This window comes from Helianthus annuus, chromosome 1 (assembly GCF_002127325.2).
Source record: "Helianthus annuus cultivar XRQ/B chromosome 1, HanXRQr2.0-SUNRISE, whole genome shotgun sequence".
Classification (NCBI taxonomy): Eukaryota; Viridiplantae; Streptophyta; class Magnoliopsida; order Asterales; family Asteraceae; genus Helianthus; species Helianthus annuus.
In genome coordinates, this window is record NC_035433.2 from 947,631 (window position 1) to 974,896 (window position 27,266).

Consider the following 27,266-nt stretch of genomic DNA (forward strand, 5'->3'; position numbering starts at 1 on the left):
CTTAACCATTCAGAAGTTGTCAAACAGCCTCTTAAACGAGTTTGGTGGTTGACATGTTTAGCGTTTGTTTTTTAAATGCATTTTATGTTATAAGAGTATATGTAATGGGGCGGCATATCACCCACAAATGCACCATAGCGCCCCATGGCGCCCCTGAACACCAAAACAGGGGGCGCTATGAGTCTAAAAATTTGAGTCCCCGTTATCACAATCACGGCGCGAGGAAGAAGCTTTTCAAATTTCTTGACCGTTCAAAGGAGATCGAGAGAAATGAAATTGGGGATTCACCATGTCTGATAGCTGTGATTGAAAGTCTGGAAACCGCTGGAAAAAAAAAGGTAAAATCGTCTACCATCAATGGTTTCTCTAGCAGTAACTTTGTCATGGAACTCATCTTCTTGGCTCAACAACCGCACTTTAACAAGAACCACCAACGAAGGCACCACCAAGATTTCTGATAAAGCTTTAACCTTTGTGTTTTTGGCTCAAAAGAAAGTAGGAAAGCACGAAAGGTACGGTCAAACTATGTACATTTTGATGATGATTTGGGGAACTGGTTTATGGGTAAGTGTTCATTGGTTTGTTTGGTGTTGTGGGTGTAGATTATTTTGATTGAGGATGTTACTGATGTGCGGAAGAAAGGGCAACTTTTGGATGTTAAAGCTGGGTTTTATAGGAACTTAATTAAAAAATTGAAAATTAATTAATTAATTGAGTAATGATGAGGTAGGGGCTTTATGACTACGGGCTCTAGTGATATAACGCATGTAGGGGCTTTATGACTACGGATTCTAGTGATATAACGTCTCATAAAGCCCCTCTATGACGTGACGCGCCACGTGTCACATAATGCACCCAAAGGGGCTTTATGACTACACATGGCCTAAGTTGGTATAAAAGAGAAATATGCATGAAATGACTATTTGAATCGTATTTTTTATGCAAGGTTTGAGTGAAAAGGGTAGTATTCATATTGACTTGTAAATACTCGTATGGTGCTTGGATTCTTGCTTTGAAAACGGTTTTTTCGTGTTTATATAAAATTTGAAGTTCATATCATATCGGGTTCATTTGCGAACCAAAAAACAATGTTTATGATTAATGTTAGATGTAACACCCCACTCGAAACCCGGGCGATCATGCAATATTGATACCTGACTTAACAGCGGAATCATAACTTTCCTTATGAACTTACTAATCTGGTGACATATGTTTAAAAATATTTTTTTATGTCAACTTATGCTGGTGAACTCATACATAGTTATATAAAAACAATGAGTAAATTTCTATTTTCGTCCCTGGGGTTTGTCAATTTTAACTAGTTTAGTCCAAAAATCTAATTTATAACAAATCCAGCCCTGGAGTTTGCATTTCTTAACACTTTTCATCCATAGGGGTGCTTTTTCATTTAATTCTTAGGGATGAAAAGCGTTAAGAAATGCAAACCTTAGGGATGAAAAGCATTAAGAAATGCAAACCTTAGGGATGGTTTTGTTATAAATTTGATTTTTGGACTGAACTAGTTAAAATGAACAACGAAAACAGAAATTTACTCAAAAACAATCATTTCTTTTATAAACAATGAACAATACTAATTCTATTTACATAATACACATAGGTTGGCACATACGCCCCGCTTGTGTGTGCACATATAATGTGTATATGTGTGGGCCCTCGGGGGCAAAAGTGAAAGTGCACTAATTTAAACGTTATTTTACTAATTTTGTGACGTTAAAAGCGACGGACGGTTAATCACGCATCATATGGTTGCATTGATAGTCGAAAGACAAAAGGGTACATGCACTAATCGGCCTTTGTCCCGATTGTTGAGTGTTATGCGCCTTATGTCCAAGGCTTGATGCAAAACTATTATTAAGTCGAGGGTCTCACTAGAAGCAGCCTCTTTATTCCTACGAGGTAGAGGTAAGGTTGTCTATATCTTACCCTCCTCAGACCCTACCTTAGCTTTGCTATTGGTAGGATTTACTGAGTATGATGATGATGGTGATGATGATGATGATGATGATGACATAGGTTGGCACATGCCTTGGTTACCTTAGCATGTTCACGTTTACTTCTACAAGTGTGGGTATACATCCCCACCACCTTAAATACTAAACAAATACCCATACTGGGCTAGCGTACCACTAGTATATAAGACGATGGCATACTGCCTATTATGAGCGTATTTTAATACTGGGCAACCCATACTCGGAGGGCTCATTGCGGTTTCCCCAGCCACAATACCTCATTATATATCCATGGATCCGAAATACCCAATGCCCATACATATATGATACATTACATTCATTTATTTATTTATTAGGTTTCAGGCCTTACATGGTCCTTCCTCACATCACATATTGTTTTGAAATGTTGTGTTTTAAATATTTTTCTTATATTATTATAATTAATTAAGTTGTTTCACTCATTTGTTTCGTATAACTTTTAAAATATAACGTTTTATAAAACGACGAATATGTCATTGAGACGAGCTCAATTTTTATCTATGTTTTAACCTAATTTTCCTTAAAAACGGAGTAAGGTCGAAAATAATACAACTTTATTATTAATATTAAACGGTCTCCTATAATAGCCAAGGTTCGTCAAGATAGTTCATATTTCAAACAAGCATTCTACTTGTTATCTACTCATTTAACAATAACAATATAAGAAGAAATATTAGTTTTATATAGGGGAAACGTCACAGAATAGTAACTAAGTTTTAAAACTGTTCTAATTAGGTCACCCATATCATTTTTGTCTCCATTAGATAACTTAACATTCAAATCAAGCCATGTCCTTTTTTTCATGTGTCAACAAAAAAATGGAGCATAAGATACCGTGGTCGGATTATTTTAATATATGAAATTAAATTTATTAAAAATAAGAACACTTTAATTATATTACAAATTAAAAAAAAAACAAGTTACAATCCATCTAATCACTCGACGTTAGCATCAAATAAAAGAGAGAAAAAGAAACAAAAATCCACATCATCGCGGTTACTTATAAAATGAATGAAAAAAACCTTAATTTTAATGAAAAATGAATGTTGAGTGACCTGATTGGAATACATTTGAAACTTGAGTGACCTAATTGGAACACTTTAAAAACTTGGTTACTATTCTATAAAGTTACCCCATTTTTATTTGTCTACAAATTGGGATGTTACATTAGACGTGTTCTATTCCTTTGTCACATGAATCATCGGTAATAAAAAAAAAGTTATAATTGTATATTTTTTGAAAAAAATATGATAATATGGTGACTAGACTATTGTTATTGTTTATATGTGTTTATTGTCACATCATAAAGTGTTTGTCATATCAATAACACATCATTACATTACTTTCACTCACTTGTTTTCAGTGCGTCGTGTTTTCATTTCATAATTTTTCACTACACGTGAATCATGTTTTAATCATAACTTATATATTTAAATATTATTTTTTAGTATTAACTAGCTTAGACGTATGTTTAATTTAATATAATTAATTTATTTATTTATTTATGCCCAAAATTAGCTTAGACGTATGTTTAATTTAATATATTTAAATATTATTTTTTTAAATACTATCATTTGTAACATGTAGATACTTTCTCTTGTTGTACATAGTGCATTACTTTAATTTTGGGCATTTTTGGGTGGTATTTTTGGTTATCTGTGTTGTAAGTTTTTTTGGCCTGTATGATTGTTGGGTTGTTTGGGGGTGCTCATTTGCACCCCACCAGTTGCTTTGCCACCTACCCCCTGCCGCCTCCTTCGCCATGATTAAACATCAACAACTTTCCGGTTTATTGTCTTTGTGTTCTACGTTCACCTCTTTATCTTATAGAGCTGAAGTTTGTCCGTAAAACCCTTTAGCGTTTAGGGTTTTAAGGCTTGGAACGGTTGTTCTTCACGATTGTCTTTTACCTTCGTTGTTTTGATTGAAGTGTTCTACTTTAGTTCCGTTTGTGGCCTTGCATGTGGTTTTGATCATACGTTAGTAGAGTAGTTATAATTACTATATTTTCTATAAGATATATAGATTGCTTATATTATCATTTGACGTCGTAAGTTTTTTCATGGTTTTGCGTCCCGTCCCGTCGCAACGCGAGTGGTTACATTTGGAGCCGCCCGAATATTCAACCCACCAGTTTGATGCAAAGTACAGGACTTTCATAAAAAAGGTTTTGAAGTTGAAATTTTGTTGCAATTGGAATACGTTTTGTTACATTCAAAAAAATGTGTTTTTTGGGTCAAGGACAGAGTGGACCACGACTGAAACCGAATAATAAGGTGAAAACGGGGACCGAAGACCATTTATGCTCGGGTCGGTCTCGGGCTCATGATGATGTTAATTGATGTATACCATACAATATCAAGTAAACATGTGCTTCTGTCCCCAAAAAGTTGGAAACAAAGATGCCAAAACCTTGATTTCACATGCTCATTCATTTCTTATTTTAACCTTCTCTTTAGCCTTGTTCTTTTTAGTTTTTATTGCTCACTTTCATTTGTTATTTGTTTTTTAACGACAAATTTGGATCACTGATGGACAACTTGAGGATTATCATGCCGCTAGTGGAACCACCCGATTAGGCCACTGGGGGTGGCAGCGTTAAACTTCCGTGATAGCCTTTATCAAGCGTGGAAAAATAATGATTCCCACCGCCAGTCATACAAACAATGAGTGATAGCAGATTTCCGTTATTTTTACAACGCATGAAAAAATAATGGATGTGAGGGGGTGTGGGGGTTTACTGTTAGGTGTTGTGAGTGATGACCATTGCCACTAAAAAAGGATGTGAGTGATAAAATAGTGGCTGATGACATGGCAGGAGTTGATTGGATGCTTGTGAGTGATAGAATTCTATCAATAGTGACCACCCTCACCCCCTTATATCCATCACATAATGCTTGTAAAAGGATGTGAGTGATAGAATAGTGACTGATGACATGGCAGGAGTTGATTGGATGCTTGTGAGTGATAGAATTCTATCAATAGTGACCACCCTCACCCCCTTATATCCATCACATAATGCTTGTAAAAGGATGTGAGTGATAGAATAGTGGCTGATGACATGGCAGGAGTTGATTGGATGCTTGTTTTTTTTTTTTTTTTTGAACGGCCAACGAATCCTCCAAATGGGCTACTGGCGAAATTCACCACATCGGGATACACTCGCCTTCCGAACCGGGGAAAACCCTCACCTAGGGCCGAAGCCCGTGAACACTCGCCCGAAGGCACGACAGTGCGGTGAGGTAAAACCCGCTCAGTTCAAGGATCGAACTAGCGATCGCCGCCTACTCGCCTAGTCTCCCATCATCACCAGGTGCCGCAGAAACTAAATGCTAGGGGTAGGAATTGAACTTGGGTCACTTGGAACACAAGATCTCTCCCTTACCACTCCACCACTAGCTCATTGGCTTGATTGGATGCTTGTGAGTGATAGAATTCGATCAATAGTGACCACCCTTACCCCCTTATATCCATCACATAATGCTTGTACACGAATTTAGAATTTAGAAGAAAACCCGATAAATAAATGTAGAAAGTAGGAATCAAACCCACAAGATGATGATTTCTAATTTATCACAGAACACAAATGCTACTATTTTTATTCTTTTTCTTTCATATTGATGTTCATGAATACAACAAGACATTATACCCACTATTCCTTTTGACACGAACAAGGGTGTTCAATATTTGGTTCAAAGCCCATTAAACCGAAACCGAAACCAAAACCAAATAAATCGAACCCGAAACCCAATGAACACCCCAACAACAAACCAAACCAAACCAATATCCGCCCCGATTACTCACAAGGAACCTGCAAAATTCAAATCCGAATCATTCATTCACAAATTAACAAAACAACCAATACGATCATTAGCTACTCACCTTCGATTTATCCGGTTTAATCTTCTCTTGTTCCTTCTCTCTCAATGATCTAATCGGCAATATCCTCTGATAAAAAAAAAACAAAATCATGAATAATCTGAAATAAAACCTCCATTCACATTTGTTGATTTACGTATACTTACATTGCACAACGATCTGAGCTCGTTCAACCTGTAAAGCCGATCTACTTCGATCTCAAACACTTTCTGGATCTCACCTCGCTGATCCAGCTCTTTCATCTTCATCTCCATCATTAACTCCCTCTCTCTCAGCAGCTTCTCCGTCTTCTCTTTATCCGCCTTCAATCGCTCCATCTTTTCACGGATCGCCGTCAGCTCATCCGCCAAAGACACTTCAAACTGCTCGATTTGCACCGCAGGGATAGAGATCGAAAACCCATTTTGATCCGGATTACAAGTTTGATGCCGTTTTTCATTCTTAATCGAATCTGGATACGTCGGGTTCTCCTTGTTGGAGGAATCTTCTGAGATCTCGAAGAAGCCGAGCTTTGGATGTGGTTTTTTAAGGCTGTTGTCGATTGGGGGTAGATTGGTTGGGGATGTGATCGGTTGGAGAGGGCGGCGGCCGGGTTTCGGACAGGGGATGGGGTTTCTGGTGACCGGAGATTGAAGTGTTGTTAACATTGTGGATTGAGATGTGAATGAATGAGTGAGTCTGTTTGTTAGTAAAATGGGAATATAAAAAGGTGTTGTGTGTTGAGAATTTGAATTTGAAAGCACCAAGCGGGACTAACGGCTATCTTTTTAATTACCCATGAGCCCACTTTAAATATTCCTAAGAGTAAATTACTGTTTTTTCCTTGTTTAGCCGGTTTAACCATTTTAGTTCAAAAATAAACTCTAAACATATCATCCAAGGTTGGATTTTATATTGGTTTTGGTCCCTTACACTAACTTTGTTAACTTTTTTGCAGTTAAGTGTAAAGGTAATTAAGTCATTATATACCTTAGGGATGTTTTTGATAATTACAAAGTTTTTTAATATTTAAGAGATTATTAATTCAATTACTGATATTTTTGTTATTATTTCGTTATTTTCACAATTATTATTTTATAAAATACATTTAAGTATACAAATAAAGATGTATTTTTAAGAAGTCGTTCATTTTTAAAATTTTACAAAACAACATGTATAAAAAACAAAAGAAATGTAAGATTTGAAATTAAAAAAAAGAAACATTCTAATAAAAAGTTTGTAAAAGATCATTCATTTTTTCAAACTTTTTTTAGAATTGTTTATTTCTTTTTCAAATCTTCAATTTCTTTGGACCTTTTGTTTATTCAAAAACCGTATTTTTAACCTTTCGTTTATTAAATTCGTGCGTTTTTAGTACGTTACACTTGTTAACTTATTTTTTAAGGTTTTGTTTTTATAAACGTCCTTTCTTTATTCTTCGATTTTTGAAATCGTTCGTTTAAAATCGATCGTTTTTAAATTCCTTCGATTTCTGAAATTGTTCATATTTTGAAGTTCTTTTTTCCTAACGACTATAAGTAAACTGAATACAAAGTTTCAAAAATGAATGATTTAAAAAACGGTTCGAAAAGGAACGGTCTAAAAAGAAACGCTTTTAAAAATTAACGACTTAAAAAAGTGATTTGTTTAAAAATGTTCAAAAAAGAAATGATTTTAAAAAAGGCCGTTATAAAATGAATCGTTTAAAAAAAATTAAAAGACAAACAACTTTAAAAAGAATGATTTTAATACACAAGAGGTTTAAAATGAATAATTTTAAAAAACAATAGACAGTTTCAGAAAGGGTAAAAAACAAATGATTTTAAAAGCGATGTTTATAAAAATAAAAACACTTAATGAAAATACATATTTATTTGTATCTATAAAACGTATTTTGTTAAATAATATACGTGAAAATAACGAAATAATAATAATAATAATAAAAAACTTGAGTAATTGCGTTAATAGTCTCTTAAATATTAAAATAACTTTGTAATTGTCAAAAACAACCCCTAAGATATATAATTACCTAATTACTCTTACAATTAACTGCAAAAAAAAGTAATAAAGTTAGTGTCAGGAGCCAAAACAATTATAAAATGCAATCTTAAGGTCTCATATGTTAAAAGATTCCTTTTTAGGCTGAAATGGTTGAACTGATTAAACCACAGGGGCTAAAGCAGTAATTTACTATATTCCTAATTTTTTAAGTTTCATCGTGTCTATGTGTATTTTAATTTGATATATATGTAAAAGTTTGTATATTTTTTTATTTATTATTAAACAAATAGACATGAAGAAGTTATGTGAAAGTTAAGTTCACTTAAATAAACAAATATGAACAACGTTTCTATTTGTTTGTTTACGTTTACATTTACAAATGTTCGATAAACTACGTTCAGTTCAATTCGATGATTTTTTATTAGCCATTTGGACTTTGATCTAGTAACACAAGTCACTGATGAATGATGACAAGGTGTGTAGTTTTGCTTATATGTCTGAGGACACTCATAGTCGTTACTGTTATGTGTTTGCAGCTTCTTAAACCATCCCTTAGACTATACGTTAGATTTCATTTCACACAAAAGTTATTCCGTAGGTAATTTTATATTTTAATTTTTGTTATAAAAACATACATAAAACTATTATGTATGCTACTTGTTTTAGTTTCACTTTCCCAACTTTGCTGGCACTGTTACATATAGTCTGGAAGAGATTTATTGATGGAAAATTGGATACACTCCTCAAAGAGAAAAGAAATTTAAAAGTTGATTTTGTGTTTGATCAACTTCAACTTGACATATATCATTAAGCGGGTTAAGTTGTTGGCCTCTTGATTTGATGGTTGTGTTGTAGCCTTCGTCATTCTTCAACAAGTTCTATAAACTTTGATTTCACTAACTGTGGGTTTGGTGGAGGCACTCAAAGATCAAGGCTTTGCCCCTCGTAATTACACCATGAAGGCCATCCACCATCACGCCAAGGCCAATCTCCGGTAACTCCCAAACAAACAAGTTTGGCAAGGCAAAAATGTAAGATTAAATATATTATGTTTAATATTTAATCTATAGCCATTATAATCATTTACATAATATAGATCAAAATATATAATAACCTATTATTAATTAGTTGGTAATTGTTGATGGACCATATTACCCTTATTAACTAATTAGGTTTCCTCATGGGTGCTTATATAAGGAGAATTATGTTAAGGTCATTAGGTTACACACTCAATCAGAAAACCTAATCATAACATCATCATCATCGACCTCCTCTCTCCTATAACCGATTCCCTTGTCGGTTTTTCTTAGTCACCATCATTAGTCAGCAGCATCCTAAGGAGGAACCGGATCACACTGACAATTATGTCGAATACGATGGGATCATCTCTGACTGGATTCTCCACTGCACTGTATGCTGTAACAGGTATGTTTTAATGTTTTCCCTCATGTATAAACAGAACTGACCCAACATGTGGTATCAGAGCATATGTTGATTAGTCAGTTCTGTTTTCTATCCGTAAATCTAGATTAAAACTGGAAAACAGGTTTTAAAACGATAATTAAAATTCGTTTTTATCATCCGAAATCATTACTGTTCGATTTCTGTCATCCGAAATGACATCTCGGATGATATATTCATCCTAATTACTGTTCCGAAATCAAAGGTTTCAGAAATATATTTAAATGTATAAGATATTTCCAGATTTCGGATGAATGTTTGAGTATTTTATTTTTAGGGTTCATCATGTTTGTAAGACCCTAATACGTATTTGACAAAATGTCACACCCCAATCGATGACAGAATCATCGGGGCATGGCACTGAGCGAAACAGATTGTCCAAAAGTTTCCACAACAACTATTTATACTATTCAGTTAAAGATACGTCCCATACCGTATCCCAAATAATCAAACATATTATTACAGATAACATCTTAGACAAGTATTTCTGTTCCGACAACTCAGATTTAATTTAAAAACATAAATATTGTTCAAATGCTCCTAAAGACCCAGCCTGACAAGATCTACAGACAACTATGCTCTAGACGCTTGTTCTTGGCAAACAACTATTTGTTGGGGGCCTCTAGAGCCTTATTCTAGCCTCGCTTTCCTAGCAAGCAAACACCTTAAACACCTGTCACATACGTTGAAAATAAAGTCAATACATATAATGTAAAGGTGAGCATACAAGTTTGATAATAGCATAATAGAGTTCGAATAGTTTACGCATAACCAGCACGTACACAGAGGAAAACGAAGCATGTTAATTATCGACATGGATCTATCGATACCAACGATTGCGGGTTGACTGTCCGAGACAGTTCGCAATACACGATTACCACCGTAATCCATGCAAGTAATTGTCCTTAACAACCCCTGTGTGAACGGGTGCTGAGTCCAAACTATAGTACTATGTTGCTAAGGCAGGTAGACAGCATTCCACGTGTAAACATAACAACAAGCATTCATTTAGTCACGTAATACATGCGAATCGGTTAGCGTTCAAATAGTTTGAGTAGTGTGTTCGATTGTGGTTTAAATATATAACGTATGTAACACCCAAAAGTGCTAAAGCAAAAAGGGTTTGAGTATACTCACAGTGATTGATGGATTGAAAGGAGCACTTGAGTACGATTAGCCTGAATAGTTCGATGGCACAAAGATGAGTAAAACGGAATTGGAAACTGTCACACCCCCAAAATCCCACACGCGGAGTACCACCGTCTGGGAGCGTGACTGACCAGGATCAAGCCATCAATCATATCAAACATAGCATTTAATAATAAAAGTAGATAAAGTAATTCATCACGACATGATTGATGTTTCAAAAACCAAACTTTGTTTAAGTAGCGGAAGCATAGTAATGAAAACCCAAATAAGTTATAAGTTCAAATAACGTGCACGATCCGTATCCCACTACGACCTGCTCCTCCCTGTGCAAGCTCTATAAAGTACCTAAGGTCCTGCAAGGCATGCAACAGATAATCAACAACTAGTTGAGCGAGTTCACAGAAAGTAAGTTCATAACAGTAATGCGTAAGTTCATCTAGTGGGGGCTTCCCATACAAGTATGTTCTATTGGTGAGGGATTCTCACACTTATCCTTAACAATGGGGGCTTCCCAATATGGTACTTACTAGACTATTTGCAACCATGTGTTCTTCTTAATCCGAGAACAGGAATACGTACAAGGTCACGCAGGATTTACGTGAGTGCCCTTCCCCGAGGACAGTGGTACGCGTGGGGTTTACGTAGGATTTACGTAAGTGTCCTTCCGACCCGGAAGACAGTAGTGGGTATTAGGTTATGTAGGATTTACGTAAGTGTCCTCCTGACCCGGGAGACAATGGTAGATACTAATTTACGTAGGTTTTACGTAAGTGTCCTGACTATCCTGAGGACGATGGTCTATAGTCTAGTGATTGCGTAGGTACGAGTAAACATTTCCATATCAAACATTCCAACCCAATTCCCAACCCGGGAATCCCATGCCTTGGCTGTGTGAACTCACCTTGGATTGCTCGGCAGATACACAAAGAGGTTTCTTGAACTAAAGAGGTCAACCACGTCCTAACAGGGTTACCATACAAGTCAGGTTTTGACTCCAAGTAATGCACGTATGTTTACACATAGTCTACCAAGTCACGAGCACGTATAGTTCATGAGAACACGTATTCAGTCAAACACACTTTAATAGTTAATACCGTATGCAAGATTTGGACTCGCACAAGCCCAACATCCTTGTGCGATCCATCCGATGAAATCCAATAGTTCCCAGCCCAAATAACATAACAGTCCAATTAGCAGTCAAGTACGTAAGCCCAATTACCTGGCCCAATCGGTTGGGCCCGTGATAGTGTAGGTCCAAAACAGTGTGCGTGTAAAACTGGTCTCGAGTCGCAACCAGCGATCTCGAGTCGCAACAGGAGGTTTCGAGTCGCAAGAGCTGGTTTCGACTCGTCATGGTCCGGTCTCGAGTCGCAACGGGACTCGCAACCGTGGTCTCGGCTTGTCATGGTCTGGTTACGAGTCGCAACGGGACTCACAACCTCGGTCTCGAGTTGTGCTGTTGTGTGCCGGTGTGAGGTTTCGAGTCGCAACCGGAGATATCGACTCGCAATCGTGTGGCTACCAAATGTAACAACTTTCCATAATCTAATTCAATCAGTTCCGTGATTCAAGCAACCATCTTTGGCAGTTTCACAATTTGGATCTAACATGATAATTAACAGTTTCATAACACCTTCAAATCATCATCATAACAGCATCAAGAACATATTATTAGACAAACCTAAACCGAATCATGAATCATATTATTAGGCTAGCATGCAACCTAAGTCATAACCCCTTATCAAAATGTTACAACCGGTTAATCAACATATATTCAAACAAGAACAATAACAATAGCAGTAGCCTTCAATCCGATTATCATGCATTCACAATATCATACAACCTATGAACCAAGTTACTAGCATGCATAACCCTAAAGTAATCATATGAAATCAAAACAAATATAACATCAACATCACCAAACATGAAATCGGTGAACATATACTAACCGGGTGAAAGTAGGGGATCGGTTCGGTTCACAAGCTTCGTGTGGTGTTTGCCGTCGGGTTCCAAAGCACACGAGAGAAGGAGAGAGAGCTTCTAGGGTTTGTGTGTGTTAATGTGTTTTTGCAAAACAATGAAAATCAACCCCTACACTTGGTTTTGTGTTTGCGAGTGAGGAGTGGGCCGAGCCCAACTCGGCTGCCTATGGTGTCCGATTACAAGGAGTGGCCCGAAATGGGCTTGTGCGACAGTGTTGTGCGGTTCGGACCAATAACATACATACACACAAATCACATACACATAATAACATAACATTCATTAGATCGAAATATCACATAGGCACGTAGCGTTACACAAGGTAAGTCTAAAGTACGAGTTGTCACATTATCCCCAACTAAAAAGAAATTTCGTCCCGAAATTTGGTACGCACTCACTGAGGAAGCTAGGTAAGTTATAACGTTCACTGGCTTTCCTGGGGTGTCACATCCTCCCCCCGTTGATCTGGAATTTCGTCCCGAAATTCCGAAGTAGTAGCTTCAGCCTCAGTAGTGGTTGCATTGGTTCCGAATAACTGGGGGTACTTTTCTGTCATCCTGTCTTCGCGTTCCCAGGTGTACTCTGGGCCACGTTTGGAGTTCCAACGTACTCGAACAAGAGGGATTCTCTTGTTTTTGAGGACCTTCACATCCCGGTCCGTGATTTCAACTGGTTCCTCGACGAACTGCAACCGCTCGTCGATAGTGAGTTCTTTGAAAGGAATGATGAGGGTTTCATCTGATAGGCACTTCTTTAGGTTCGACACATGAAAGACATTGTGAACTGCACCGAGTTCGGCTGGTAGGTTTAGCTTGTAGGCTACCTTGCCTATTTTCTCTATGATATCGAACGGTCCGACATACCGCGGGTTTAGTTTGCCCCGTTTGCCAAAACGTACCACACCCTTCCAGGGTGAGACTTTAAGTAAAACCCGGTCCCCGACCTGAAATTCCAATGGCTTCCTACGCTTATCCACGTAGGCTTTCTGACGGTCGCGTGCTGCCGCCATGCGTTGACGTATCTGTGCAATCTTTTCTGTGGCGTCCACTACAATCTCTGGACCCGTGATCTGACTATCCCCCACCTCTGCCCAACAGAGAGGTGACCGGCATTTACGTCCGTACAATGCCTCGAATGGAGCGGCTTGAATGCTGGTGTGATAACTGTTATTATATGAGAACTCCACCAAAGGGAGGTGTTTTTCCCAGCCGTTGCCGAAATCAATAACGCATGCCCTAAGCATGTCTTCAAGTGTTTGAATCGTTCGCTCAGACTGCCCATCCGTCTGAGGATGATATGCTGTGCTCATGTCTAACCGTGAGCCGAAAGATTTGTGCATTGCTTGCCATAGTTCTGACGTGAATCGTGCATCGCGATCTGAAATAATGGAAGTGGGCACTCCGTGTCTCGAAACAACTTCCTTGAGATAGACGTCTGCAAGAGTGGAAAACTTATCCGTTTCCTTTATAGCCAGGAAGTGTGCAGACTTTGTGAGTCGATCCACGATCACCCATATGGTATCATTCCCACGCTGGGATCTAGGTAAGCCTGTAACGAAATCCATGGAAATTTCTTCCCATTTCCATTGAGGTATCTTAGGCTGCTGAAGTAGACCCGCTGGTTTCTGGTATTCGACCTTGACTCTCGCACAGGTCAAGCATTTTCCAACGTATGTAGCGATGTGGGCCTTCATGCTAGGCCACCAGTATGTTGTTCTGATGTCGTGGTACATTTTGTCCGATCCTGGGTGTACCGAATAGCGAGACTTGTGAGCTTCGTCCATCACAAGTTCGCGTAGGCCGCCATAAAGTGGGACCCAAATACGCCCCGTTACATAGTAGGCGCCGTCTGCCTTCTGTTCTAATCGTTGTCGTGAGCCGCGTAGGGCTTCAGCCTTGACGTTTTCTGGTTTCAATGCTTCTGCCTGAGCATTTCGTATCTGTGCTGGAAGACTAGACTGAATCATAAGCTGTAGCGCTCGCACGCGCCGTGGTAGAGTGTCTTTCCGACTGAGGGCGTCAGCCACAACATTGGCTTTGCCTGGATGGTACTTGATAGCGCATTCATAATCGTTCAGTAGTTCAACCCATCGTCGTTGACGCATGTTCAAATCCTTCTGCTTAAGAATATGCTCGAGACTCCTGTGATCGGTGTAAATCGTGCACCTGGTACCGTACAGGTAGTGTCGCCATATCTTAAGCGCGAAAACAACAGCTCCCAGTTCTAAGTCGTGCGTCGTGTAGTTCCGTTCATGAACTTTAAGTTGGCGTGAAGCGTAAGCAATAACCTTATCGCGCTGCATTAACACACATCCAAGTCCCCGAATGGATGCATCACAATAAACCACGAAATCATCTGTGCCCTCTGGCAAAGAGAGGATAGGTGCACTGCAAAGTCTATCCTTTAGGTGCTGAAAAGCAGTCTCCTGGGGTTCTCCCCAGCGATAGGTGACACCCTTCTGTGTCAGTAGCGTAAGCGGCTGAGCAATCTTCGAAAAATCCTTGATAAACCGTCTGTAATAACCCGCCAAACCCAAGAATTGGCGTATTTCCGTTGGAGTGCGTGGTGCAGGCCAGTTTCTGATCGAGTCTACCTTGGATGGATCGACATGGATCCCATCCTTGTTCACTACATGGCCTAGAAAGTGGACTTCACGAAGCCAAAAGTCGCATTTCGAAAACTTGGCGTACAGCTGTTCCTTCCGCAGGAGTTCCAGAATAAGACGTAGGTGCTGCTCGTGTTCCTTCTGACTCTTGGAGTAGATCAGAATGTCGTCGATGAAGACAATGACGAACTTGTCAAGATAGGGTTTGCACACCCTGTTCATAAGATCCATAAATACGGCAGGCGCGTTCGTTAACCCGAACGGCATGACAAGAAACTCGTAGTGGCCGTAGCGAGTTCTGAATGCGGTTTTGGAGACGTCCTCATCCCGGACTCTCAGCTGATGATAACCTGACCTCAGGTCTATCTTCGAATAGTAGCACGACCCTTGCAACTGGTCGAATAAGTCGTCGATGCGCGGAAGGGGATAACGGTTCTTCACTGTCACCTTGTTGAGTTCACGGTAGTCAATGCACATCCTGAACGTACCATCTTTCTTTTTCACGAATAACACTGGAGCTCCCCAAGGCGAAGAGCTTGGACGAATGAAGCCCTTTTCCAAGAGCTCTTGTAACTGCTTTGACAACTCCTCCAATTCTGATGGAGCTAGACGATATGGTGCGCGGGCTATGGGTGCTGCTCCTGGAGCGAGCTCGATCTGAAATTCGACCTGACGATGAGGCGGTAAGCCAGGTAAGTCTTCAGGAAACACCTGAGGGTAGTCGCGTACAACTGGAATGTCTTCCAATTTCTTTTCCTTCACTGATGCATCCGAAACGAGTGCCAAGATTGCGGTGTGACCCTTCCGCAGACACTTCTGAGCCTTCAAGAAAGAGATGATGCCTACCACTGCACCACTCCTGTCACCTTGAACTTCGAGGGGTTCTTGACCAGAACGTGGAATACGAATGATCTTCTCACTGCATACGATCTCTGCCTGATGTTGGGATAACCAATCCATCCCAATAACGATATCAAAACTTCCCAAGACTATGGGAATAAGGTCGATGGAGAAAACTTGACCGGCTAAGACGATACTACAACCCCTGACTATCTGTGTGGCTTCTAAACTCTTACCATTAGCTAGTTCTACGACGTGTTTGGTGTTTAGGGGTGTTGATGTACGTTTTAACAATTTACTAGCTTTCACAGAAATATAACTTGTATCCGCACCCGAATCAAATAAAACTGTAACATAAATATCGTCAAGGAGAAACTTACCCATAACCACATTGGGATCGTTCATTGCATCTCCTCGTCCTAACACGAAAGCTCGACCCCTTGCCTCGTTGCCATTGTTGTTGTTGTTTCCCCCGTTGTTGTGCCCGTTGCCCTGGTTATTGTTGTTGCGATTCTGGTTCAACTGAGGACAATCGCGTTTGAAATGACCTTCAGCCCCACACTGGAAACATCCCCAGTTTCCACGCTGTGGCTGCTGCTGCTGCTGTGGGTTCTGTGGAGCTGGTTGTTGCGGTTGCTGGTTCTGATTTGCAGGCCGTGGGCTCCTACAGTCTTTGGCCTCGTGACCCATCTTGAGACATCTTTGACAACGACCCTTGTTGCACTGGCCGCTGTGATGTCTGTTGCAGTTGTGACACTTAGGGTGAAACCCTTGATACCTTCTCTGTCTATGACCACCAGAGGATTGCTGACCAGGACTCTGGTAGTGGTCAGTCTTCTGTTGCTGAGCTTGAGACTGAACGGATGCTGAACCTTTGCTAGAATCCCCATCCCACTTTCTTTTGTTGTCACTGGGTGTAGTGGGAGTAGCGGCTGAAGTGGTAGCACTGATGCGTTTGGGCAACTTGTTTTGTTCCACCGCCTGATCCGTGAGGCGATGAGCAAGACGCTGGATGTCTTGGATATTGTCGAGGTTAGCCGATGTAACATGGCTCTGAATTTCTGAGGCTAGACCCTTGAGGTACAACTCGATGCGCTTGATCGGAGGGTCTACCATGGTTGGGCACAAAATGGCCAGTTCGTTCGACCGTTTCGTGTAAGCTTCTATCTCTGACCCCGTCATCTTCAGATGATAAAACTCATTTTCCAGCTTGTGAATGTCGTCACGGGTGCAGTATTCCCTCTTAATAAGTTCCTTGAAATCGTTCCAGGGTGTGGCGTTAGCAGCTGCCAACCCTAAGATCTGAACTTGGGCGTTCCACCAAGTTAGTGCTATTCCTTCTAGCGTGCCAGTGGCGTATTTCACCCTGCGAGCCTCAGGGCATTCACACATCTCGAACACAGACTCGAGCTTTTCAAACCAGTGGAGGAGTCCCACTGCCCGCTCTGTGCCGCTGAAAGTACTTGGACGACAGTCCATGAAGTTCTTAAAAGTGCAAACTTGCTGCTGCGCTGGTTGACCTATTGTGTACGAATAGGGCAACGTTTAAATACAAGGGCTAGTTTAGGAGTGTAGGATCTAAAGATCCTAGTGTGTACTATGACTACAGGATATACTACCTGCTTGAGCAGCTGCAAGTGCCGCAGCAACTTGAGCTTGAACGAGAGCCTCTAGCTGGGCTTGAGTCATGTTGATTCGTCCAGACATGATCTTCATAGTAAAAGTAACGTAAGTGAGAATGGCTCGCGAGTAAGGCGATGACAGAAAAGCGTAAGCATGTAGGTATTCTCATGTAGTAAAGTCATGTGTATCTAGTGTACTACGAGCAAAATTCTATATAGTTCTAGCATGCAGGTAATAAACATAAACCTTATTACCTAGGATGTCGAGTCTTGCACGTGGAGCGAAGCGTCGTTGTGGATCGTTGAGAGCACTGTTCTGGTTATAGTCTGGTTTTAATAAAAACGTTTTCCCATATTAAAACCAAGTTCTCTATAACCAATGGCTCTGATACCAATCTGTCACACCCCCAAAATCCCACACGCGGAGTACCACCGCCTGGGAGCGTGACTGACCAGGATCAAGCCATCAATCATATCAAACATAGCATTTAATAATAAAAGTAGATAAAGTAATTCATCACGGCATGATTGATGTTTCAAAAACCAAACTTTGTTTAAGTAGCGGAAGCATAGTAATGAAAACCCAAATAAGTTATAAGTTCAAATAACGTGCACGATCCGTATCCCACTACGACCTGCTCCTCCCTGTGCAAGCTCCATAAAGTACCTAAGGTCCTGCAAGGCATGCAACAGATAATCAACAACTAGTTGAGCGAGTTCACAGAAAGTAAGTTCATAACAGTAATACGTAAGTTCATCTAGTGGGGGCTTCCCATACAAGTATATTCTATTGGTGAGGGATTCTCACACTTATCCTTAACAATGGGGGCTTCCCAATATGGTACTTACTAGACTATTTGCAACCATGTGTTCTTCTTAATCCGAGAACAGGAATACGTACAAGGTCACGCAGGATTTACGTGAGTGCCCTTCCCCGAGGACAGTGGTACGCGTGGGGTTTACGTAGGATTTACGTAAGTGTCCTTCCGACCCGGAAGACAGTAGTGGGTATTAGGTTACGTAGGATTTACGTAAGTGTCCTCCCGACCCGGGAGACAATGGTAGATACTAATTTACGTAGGTTTTACGTAAGTGTCCTGACTATCCTGAGGACGATGGTCTATAGTCTAATGATTGCGTAGGTACGAGTAAACATTTCCATATCAAACATTCCAACCCAATTCCCAACCCGGGAATCCCATGCCTTGGCTGTGTGAACTCACCTTGGATTGCTCGGCAGATACACAAAGAGGTTTCTTGAACTAAAGAGGTCAACCACGTCCTAACAGGGTTACCATACAAGTCAGGTTTTGACTCCAAGTAATGCACGTATGTTTACACATAGTCTACCAAGTCACGAGCACGTATAGTTCATGAGAACACGTATTCAGTCAAACACACTTTAATAGTTAATACCGTATGCAAGATTTGGACTCGCACAAGCCCAACATCCTTGTGCGATCCATCCGATGAAATCCAATAGTTCCCAGCCCAAATAACATAACAGTCCAATTAGCAGTCAAGTACGTAAGCCCAATTACCTGGCCCAATCGGTTGGGCCCGTGATAGTGTAGGTCCAAAACAGTGTGCGTGTAAAACTGGTCTCGAGTCGCAACTAGCGATCTCGAGTCGCAACAGGAGGTTTCGAGTCGCAAGAGCTGGTTTCGACTCGTCATGGTCCGGTCTCGAGTCGCAACGGGACTCGCAACCGTGGTCTCAGCTTGTCATGGTCTGGTTACGAGTCGCAACGGGGCTCACAACCTCGGTCTCGAGTTGTGCTGTTGTGTGCCGGTGTGAGGTTTCGAGTCGCAACCGGAGATATCGACTCGCAACCGTGTGGCTACCAAATGTAACAACTTTCCATAATCTAATTCAATCAGTTCCGTGATTCAAGCAACCATCTTTGGCAGTTTCACAATTTGGATCTAACATGATAATTAACAGTTTCATAACACCTTCAAATCATCATCATAACAGCATCAAGAACATATTATTAGACAAACCTAAACCGAATCATGAATCATATTATTAGGCTAGCATTGCAACCTAAGTCATAACCCCTTATCAAAATGTTACAACCGGTTAATCAACATATATTCAAACAAGAACAATAACAATAGCAGTAGCCTTCAATCCGATTATCATGCATTCACAATATCATACAACCTATGAACCAAGTTACTAGCATGCATAACCCTAAAGTAATCATATGAAATCAAAACAAATATAACATCAACATCACCAAACATGAAATCGGTGAACATATACTAACCGGGTGAAAGTAGGGGATCGGTTCAGTTCACAAGCTTCGTGTGGTGTTTGCCGTCGGGTTCCAAAGCACACGAGAGAAGGAGAGAGAGCTTCTAGGGTTTGTGTGTGTTAATGTGTTTTTGCAAAACAATGAAACTCAACCCCTACACTTGGTTTTGTGTTTGCGAGTGAGGAGTGGGCCGAGCCCAACTCGGCTGCCTATGGTGTCCGATTACAAGGAGTGGCCCGAAATGGGCTTGTGCGACAGTGTTGTGCGGTTCGGACCAATAACATACATACACACAAATCACATACACATAATAACATAACATTCATTAGATCGAAATATCACATAGGCACGTAACGTTACACAAGGTAAGTCTAAAGTACGAGTTGTCACATTATCCTCAACTAAAAAGAAATTTCGTCCCGAAATTTGGTACGCACTCACTGAGGAAGCTAGGTAAGTTATAACGTTCACTGGCTTTCCTGGGGTGTCACATCCTCCCCCCGATGTCACTCGATCGAACAGCATGCTCGATCGAACAGCAGGCTCGATCGAACAGCAGGATGTCACTCGATCGAACAGCATGCTCGATCGAACAGCAGGCTCGATCGGGTGGCATTCTAATACGTTGAACAAACTTGAAATTCGATTAAGTGTTGAAGCATAATATCTCATGATCCGAACTGTAATGTTTACCAATCGTCGTTCGATCGGTTATTACTTCGTTCAATACCATACTTCATGAGTTTGTCAAATGTATGGGGCCATATGCTAGCCGATCGGCTGGCCTGGTCGATCGGCTGACCTGTCCGATCGGTTGAGCTGTTCATTTGGACAGCCTAACCGATCGGTCAGCATCCTGACCTGGTCGGCCTGTTCGTCTAACACTTGGCTGTTTTGTTTATTTGACGTTATATGGAGGTAATTTTGACAACGTTTTAAGCTATAGAACTCTCGTTCCTACTTGTTTCATCTGCTCGGATAGGAATCACCCAAACCCGACCTGATGAGCTGTTTGGAACGGTAGTTTAGCGCTTAACCCGGAATCGGTGAACCTCGTAGTTAGAATCCGAATCTTTGAACCACATGACTGATAGAATGACTAGTGAGTTGGTTCAAGCTCCGTTTCTACCGGTTTAAAGGTATTGAGTGTAAAAGAGTTGAAAGATAGTCGGAAAATCCGTCTTTCAATCTTTAACACTGTGTAATGTTTAGATCTATGATAGATTTTAGGTTGTTTCTGTGGAAATCGGTTAGATCTTAGCTATGCATGGTGAAATGAAGCCAAAACATGATGTTCTTGAAGAACACCATGATGACATCATCCTAGAATGCCTAGATCTTGGTGATTTCACGGTTAGAAATCAAGATTTGAAAGATAGAAAGGTGTAGAAGTGTATATTGATAAAAAACGTACAATATTTGGAGCAAAAACTTACCGGAATTGAGAGAAATCTGAGAAAAAGGTGAGGAACACGAGCTGGTCGGTCAGAGCTTTCCAAAAGTAGAAAGAATGACAATGACAACCCTAGGCTCCAAAAGAGGAAAGGGTTGGCCGATCGGCCAGGCATCCCGATCAGACAGCCTGTTCGATCGGACGGTCTGTCCGATCGGCTGGGCTTGTTCGGTCGGCTAAGCCTGTTCGATCCGCAGCCTTTTTCGAGCGTTTGAGCGACGATTCCTGATATTTCGGTTTCGATGGAGGATGATTCGAATACGATAGAGTTTCCTATTTAAATGACTTTTAGTCCCAACCACTATATCTAACATAAGCATCCATAGCTACTATTCGCCTTTGATTTCGATTCGTTTCGATTGCTTTTCGAGTTTCGATTTGATTCGATTGATCATCACATATAATAACACAAAGTAAACATGCATAAGTAACACATAAGGCACACACACATGTATAAACACCAATGTTCGCATAATTCGGGTTTCGGGTTCGATGATGATTCGGTTAACTTGATTATTGATTGATTAACTTTATCGCATTGTTACTTCCTGCTATTCATAGTCGTTAAACGACTACATCGATTAAACATTCGATTATTTTGATTAGACAGCACTTACTCCACATAATACAAAATTTAAAATAGACTAATTACAGTCAAAAGTCAACTGTTGACTTTGACTTTGACATTCGGTAACACGGGGTGTTACAGCCTCCCCTTGTTTAGGGAATTTCGTCCCTAAATTAGGCTGAAAGCTACACAACACCGTGCATTTACCAATTTGACGCTTCAGATCTTCATTTAAACAACTGCGGGTACTTGGCCTTCATGTCGCTTTCGAGTTCCCAAGTGAACTCCGCCCTCGTTTGCCTTCCCATCGGACTTTCAAGATAGGGATGCGTGAGCGCCTGAGTTGCTTGGTTTGGCGATCCATGATCTCGACAGGCTTTTCCACGAAGTGTAATGTCTCGTTCACTTGAAGATCATCGAGCGGTACGATTAGATCATGGTCAGCTCGACATTTTCGGAGGTTTGACACGTGGAAAGTCGGGTGGACGTTACTGAGTTCCTCCGGTAGTTCGAGTCTGTAGGCGACTTTTCCGATCCTTTCCATAATCTTAAAAGGTCCAACATATCGAGGCGCTAATTTCCTTTTCTTGCCGAATCTGACTACTCCCTTCCAAGGTGACACCTTTAGGAGTACGTAGTCGCCAACGTCAAATTCAAGGGGTTTGCGTCTTCTATCGGCGTAACTTTTCTGTCTGCTCCGAGCTTTCAACAAGTTGTCTCGAATCTGGAGGATTTTGTCAGTCATTTCTTGTAGTAACTCTGGACCGGTTAGTTGCGAATGACCGATCTCGTGCCATACAATAGGCGAACGACATATCCTTCCATATAAAGCCTCGAATGGTGCCATTTGGATGCTGGCATGATAGCTGTTGTTGTACGAGAACTCGACTAGTGACAGGTATTTGTTCCAACTACCACCGAAATCTATGACACACGCACGGAGCATGTCTTCAAGAGTACGGATCGTTCTTTCAGTCTGTCCGTCGGTTTGAGGGTGGAATGCGGTACTCAGATTGAGCGACGTACCAAGAGCTGCTTGAAACGTTTCCCACAATCGCGAGGTAAATCGAGCATCACGGTCAGAGATGATGTCGCGAGGCGTACCATGATTACAAATGATCTCGTCGGTGTAGATTTGGGCTAGTCGTTCTACCTTGTAGTCTTCTCGTATTGGGAAAAAGTGGGCTGATTTGGTTAGACGATCAACTATAACCCAAATACTGTCATGACCTGATGGCGTGGGCGGGAGTTTGGTTATGAAATCCATAGCTATACTCTCCCACTTCCATATAGGAATCGGCGGTTGTTCGAGTAAGCCAGAAGGTCTTTGATGTTCAGCCTTAACTCTTGCACAAGTCAAACAACTTCCAACATAAAGAGCGATATCCCGTTTCATCCCCGGCCACCAGTACTTGTAGCGAAGGTCCTGTTTGCTAAAGCACATACTCAATTATTCCCGTACAATCTATCTTGTGACTCGGTCTTCGATCTCTATTCTTCGTGATAACCGCCCGTGATTCGTACAACCTGCACTCACCACATACATTCATAACATTAGTACACAATACATAAACAAGATTCAATCTCGTACACTTCCCATTTCGTTATCTTTCTAACTTTAAGCATTTCATCTGTGTATCCATATCCTGGTGAGGCTTCAATAATGTACCTGCATTACTTTTCATTCTCAAGGCACACTATTAATAACGTATTATTTGACGTATCTAAAACATGCATACATACATTCTTACATGCGTACATACACATCTACATACGTACATACCTTCCTATATCTCTACATACATGTATACACTCATACGTACCTTCATATATACCATATACACATCTACATTCACACATACATCACTACGTCTCTACATACGTACATATACACTTACGTATCTTCACATATACATAAATACACGTCTACATACTTACATACATTACTACGCACACGTTCAAGACCTTATATACCTCTTATATATCCAAACATTAATTACATGATACTTAGACTTAGATTTATAGCCCATAAACGTCAAAGGAACGATCAAAATCATGTTTGGGAGGCCCGTCGTGGGCCACGGATAACAAACCGAAGCCTACTATACCCAAATCAACTTAGATAACAAATTTCAGGTTTTTGAACATGGGGAGGCCGTCGGCGACGGCCCTTGCAAGTGCCCGTAGCCCAAAACTTCCGTAGACAGCCAAATAACCCGTCAGCCAAAAACTGACTTTCCAGAGCCCGTCGGCGACGCCCTCTAGATGTTGCATTTTTCTGCAGCTCCGTTTCGTCGTCTGTACGCACTAAAACGCGCATAACTTTTGAACCGTTTACCCGTTTAACCTCCCGTTTCTTCCTACATGCTCGTAATTTGACATTCTATCATGTGAACTTGAAATCCCATATCCGGATTAAGGAAATTCTTAACTTACGCACTATCGGCTTATTATTCATTTACTATTTATCCGACCCGTTCATGTTTTTATCAAATAACTCATTCCTTTTAACTCAAAGCTTACATGAACATTATGACCATTATACTTTTACATTATCCGGAGTGTCGTATTTGGGGTTTACGCACCCGATACCCGGTATTCGTTAAATTCATCGTTATTACGTAATTGAACATTATATAGTACAATTTCCATCTATGAAATTGTTTATTCATTTACTTATAATTTACTACCGAACCTCTTGCCCATTAGCCCGCGTCACCGTTTCGCGGTTAGCACGCTTACATACAATTTTATCCATTACCCGGTTATCATACCGAAGTTGTTACTTATGCAACCTTTCCGGTACGCAATAAAACCTCATCTTGACCCATTTGATTTACTTAGCGAAATTCATCGATTTCATACAACTCATTCCTATTTGACCTCAAATATCATACTTAATTAAATCGCACCTAACTTTACATAAACAACTAAGAAGTGATTACGGGAATCACTTACCTATTTGCGTCCGTATTCGCGTTCGCTTCCTTGTGTCCCTTTGACCTGTGAGCCTTCGGTGCTTGCGTCACTTTGACCAAATGCTTATGCACACATGTCACCGCATTTACATTCTTGTTAGCATACGAGGTATTACATATCAATGATCATAACAAATGCATATCTCACACTTGATCTTCATTAGTCAATTCTAACATACATAAGGCCTATATTCAAAATCACATTCTTTTAAACTCATATAATTCATCATGTCATTCTATATAACACATATTGACATAACATATACCATATGACTTTCTAAAATCTTACAATTATGACAACAAGTCTAGTTATGTTTCTTATGCTTAGTTGACTTTCAGAAGTCAACGGTTTGTCAAGTGAACTTTCGACTTAACCTCCTATATTCGTGTCATCATATTAGGCTATGACAATGACATTATATACAATCCATAATCATGATGTAATATGCTTACTACCACATGATCAATCAATTACATACATACACACATATATATTATCAATACAACATATACTAAAGCTTTCGGGATCCCGTAATGGACGACCGTATTTGGAGTAAATAATCAACATGACTTTACTATCCTTACTTGCTATACATTAACACCAATTTCATTTCGAAATCCTAACTAAACCATCAACTAAGCACATAATGTGTAGCATACAATATGGGTGAACAATGTAAGACACTAGTGCACATTTCTACCCAAACAAGATATCAACAAAACCTCCACATGGATTCAATCTTACACATGTTCCTAGTGTAAGTTTACTTACAATTTAGTCATTTACACATTATATGTATGTTCATCCACTACTTGCATACATTTTCATATAATATCGTCGCTTAGTCATTTCATCAAACACTTGGCGTGCGTACTACTCTCTAAGCATAATGTACAGCTAATTCATGCATAAATCTTCTAAATTCATACATAACTCATCAAATCCTACTCCTAACCAACATGTATCATTCACACATAAACATCAAACATATCAACACCACATTTCATTCCATTCATTTAACAACAATTCATCATACCCACAAAATACATAAGTCTTTCAACAAGAATTGGGCATAGGTGGTGATTCAAGGCATCATCATCACCATAACTAATGGGTTTCACCCCTAAACATCAAATTAACACAAACCATACATAACCTATGTTCTATATGATGATTCTAGCATCTACTCATGCTCAATTTCACTTAATTTCATGGATTAGAACATAACCCACTTTACACATGATCACCAATTCTAGATTTAAAACATACCTTATGATCCCTTCGGGAAGGTGATCACTAATTCGCGTTCGGTTGTGAATTTGAGCTTCGATTCACCCTTTAATTTGATGAATATTGTTGAGTTAGGGTTTAGCTCCCTTGGGGAGCTCTGGAACAATCCAGAACACACACACACACACGAAGTGTGTGTAGTGTGTGTTGATATTTTCTTTTAAGTTGATAATTCAACTTTCATTTACCCCACTTTAGTCCCTCGTATATGCCACTACAACATAATTGACACAAATTCGTCATTTGATACTTTTGACCATACTCTTAACTAGTTTAAATAGCCTAGTTATTTATTTCATGACATGTCTCATAGGAACACACGACAAATATTAACATTCGGATTTTGGGGCGTTACAATGTTCTTAGTTAAAATTTGAATTTTCCTTTATGTTTTGGAATATGATTTGAATTGTGGAATGTTTTCTCAATTTTGATCTAATTTTATCTAATAAGTTTTCGAAATCTGTTAATAGGATAAACAGATTATGATTTTCGAAATTTACTGATAAAAAATTAGATCAATGATAAAATAGGAAACTCTATCACAATCCCAAATTTTTCGAATTTTCAGTTATGATTTCGCATTTAACAGCTTGCAGAACACATTTCGGATGATCATTACGGATGATCATTCCGGATGAACATTGTTCACCCATTACGGATCAGCAACTGTCTGATCATTCCGGATGAACATTGTTCACCCATTACGGATCAACAACTGACCATTTCGGACTAAGCATCACGGACTAAGCATTACCATCCGAAATCATCTGAAATCCATCACGGATCATCAAGAACTGACCATTTCGGATGAATCTCAGACTAAGTATCATCATCCGAAATCATCCGAACTGACTTGACTTACGCGTCTTGGATACATCCGAAATCATTCGAAATCATCCATTTCGGATAATCCGAAATGATTCGAAATTATTCATTTCGGATGAATCCAAGACATCACCTATCCGAAATCATGTGTGTTCATAAAATTTGGCAGTTAATGTGAGCTAAGTTCGATCCGTGCTAACGGGTGGTTTACTATTAAATAATTGGTTTTGTAGTTACTTAATTAGTTAATCAGAATCAGATAATGTTTTACAAAACCAAAATGGCTTAACTTGAATGAGCTTTTGATGTATCATTTCTGGCCAAAGCTGACTTGATACATCTACTTATCATTCGAGTATTACG

General features: G+C 39.9%; 1 protein-coding gene across 1 annotated transcript; it reads right to left on the minus strand.

Annotated features, from left to right (window-relative positions):
• Nucleotides 1-5,578: 5,578 nt before the first annotated feature.
• On the minus strand, nt 5,579-6,577 carry LOC110942015. The gene is made up of 3 exons (XM_022183712.2): nt 6,035-6,577; nt 5,892-5,957; nt 5,579-5,820 (listed from the first exon to the last, which is right to left on the minus strand). The coding sequence occupies exons 1-3, from the start codon at nt 6,533-6,535 to the stop codon at nt 5,806-5,808; spliced, it is 582 nt and encodes a 193-aa protein (XP_022039404.1). The 5' UTR covers nt 6,536-6,577; the 3' UTR covers nt 5,579-5,805.
• Between the last annotated feature and the right edge of the window lie 20,689 nt (nt 6,578-27,266).

What these genes read in the sequence shown, in the direction of transcription:
- LOC110942015 (XM_022183712.2), bottom strand. Translation starts at nt 6,535, where the DNA reads ATGTTAACAACACTTCAATCTCCGGTCACCAGAAACCCCATCCCCTGT. An exon ending in AGCTCAGATCGTTGTGCAAT is followed by an intron (nt 5,958 to 6,034) that starts GTAAGTATACGT and finishes TTTTTTTATCAG; the next exon opens with AGGATATTGCCGATTAGATC.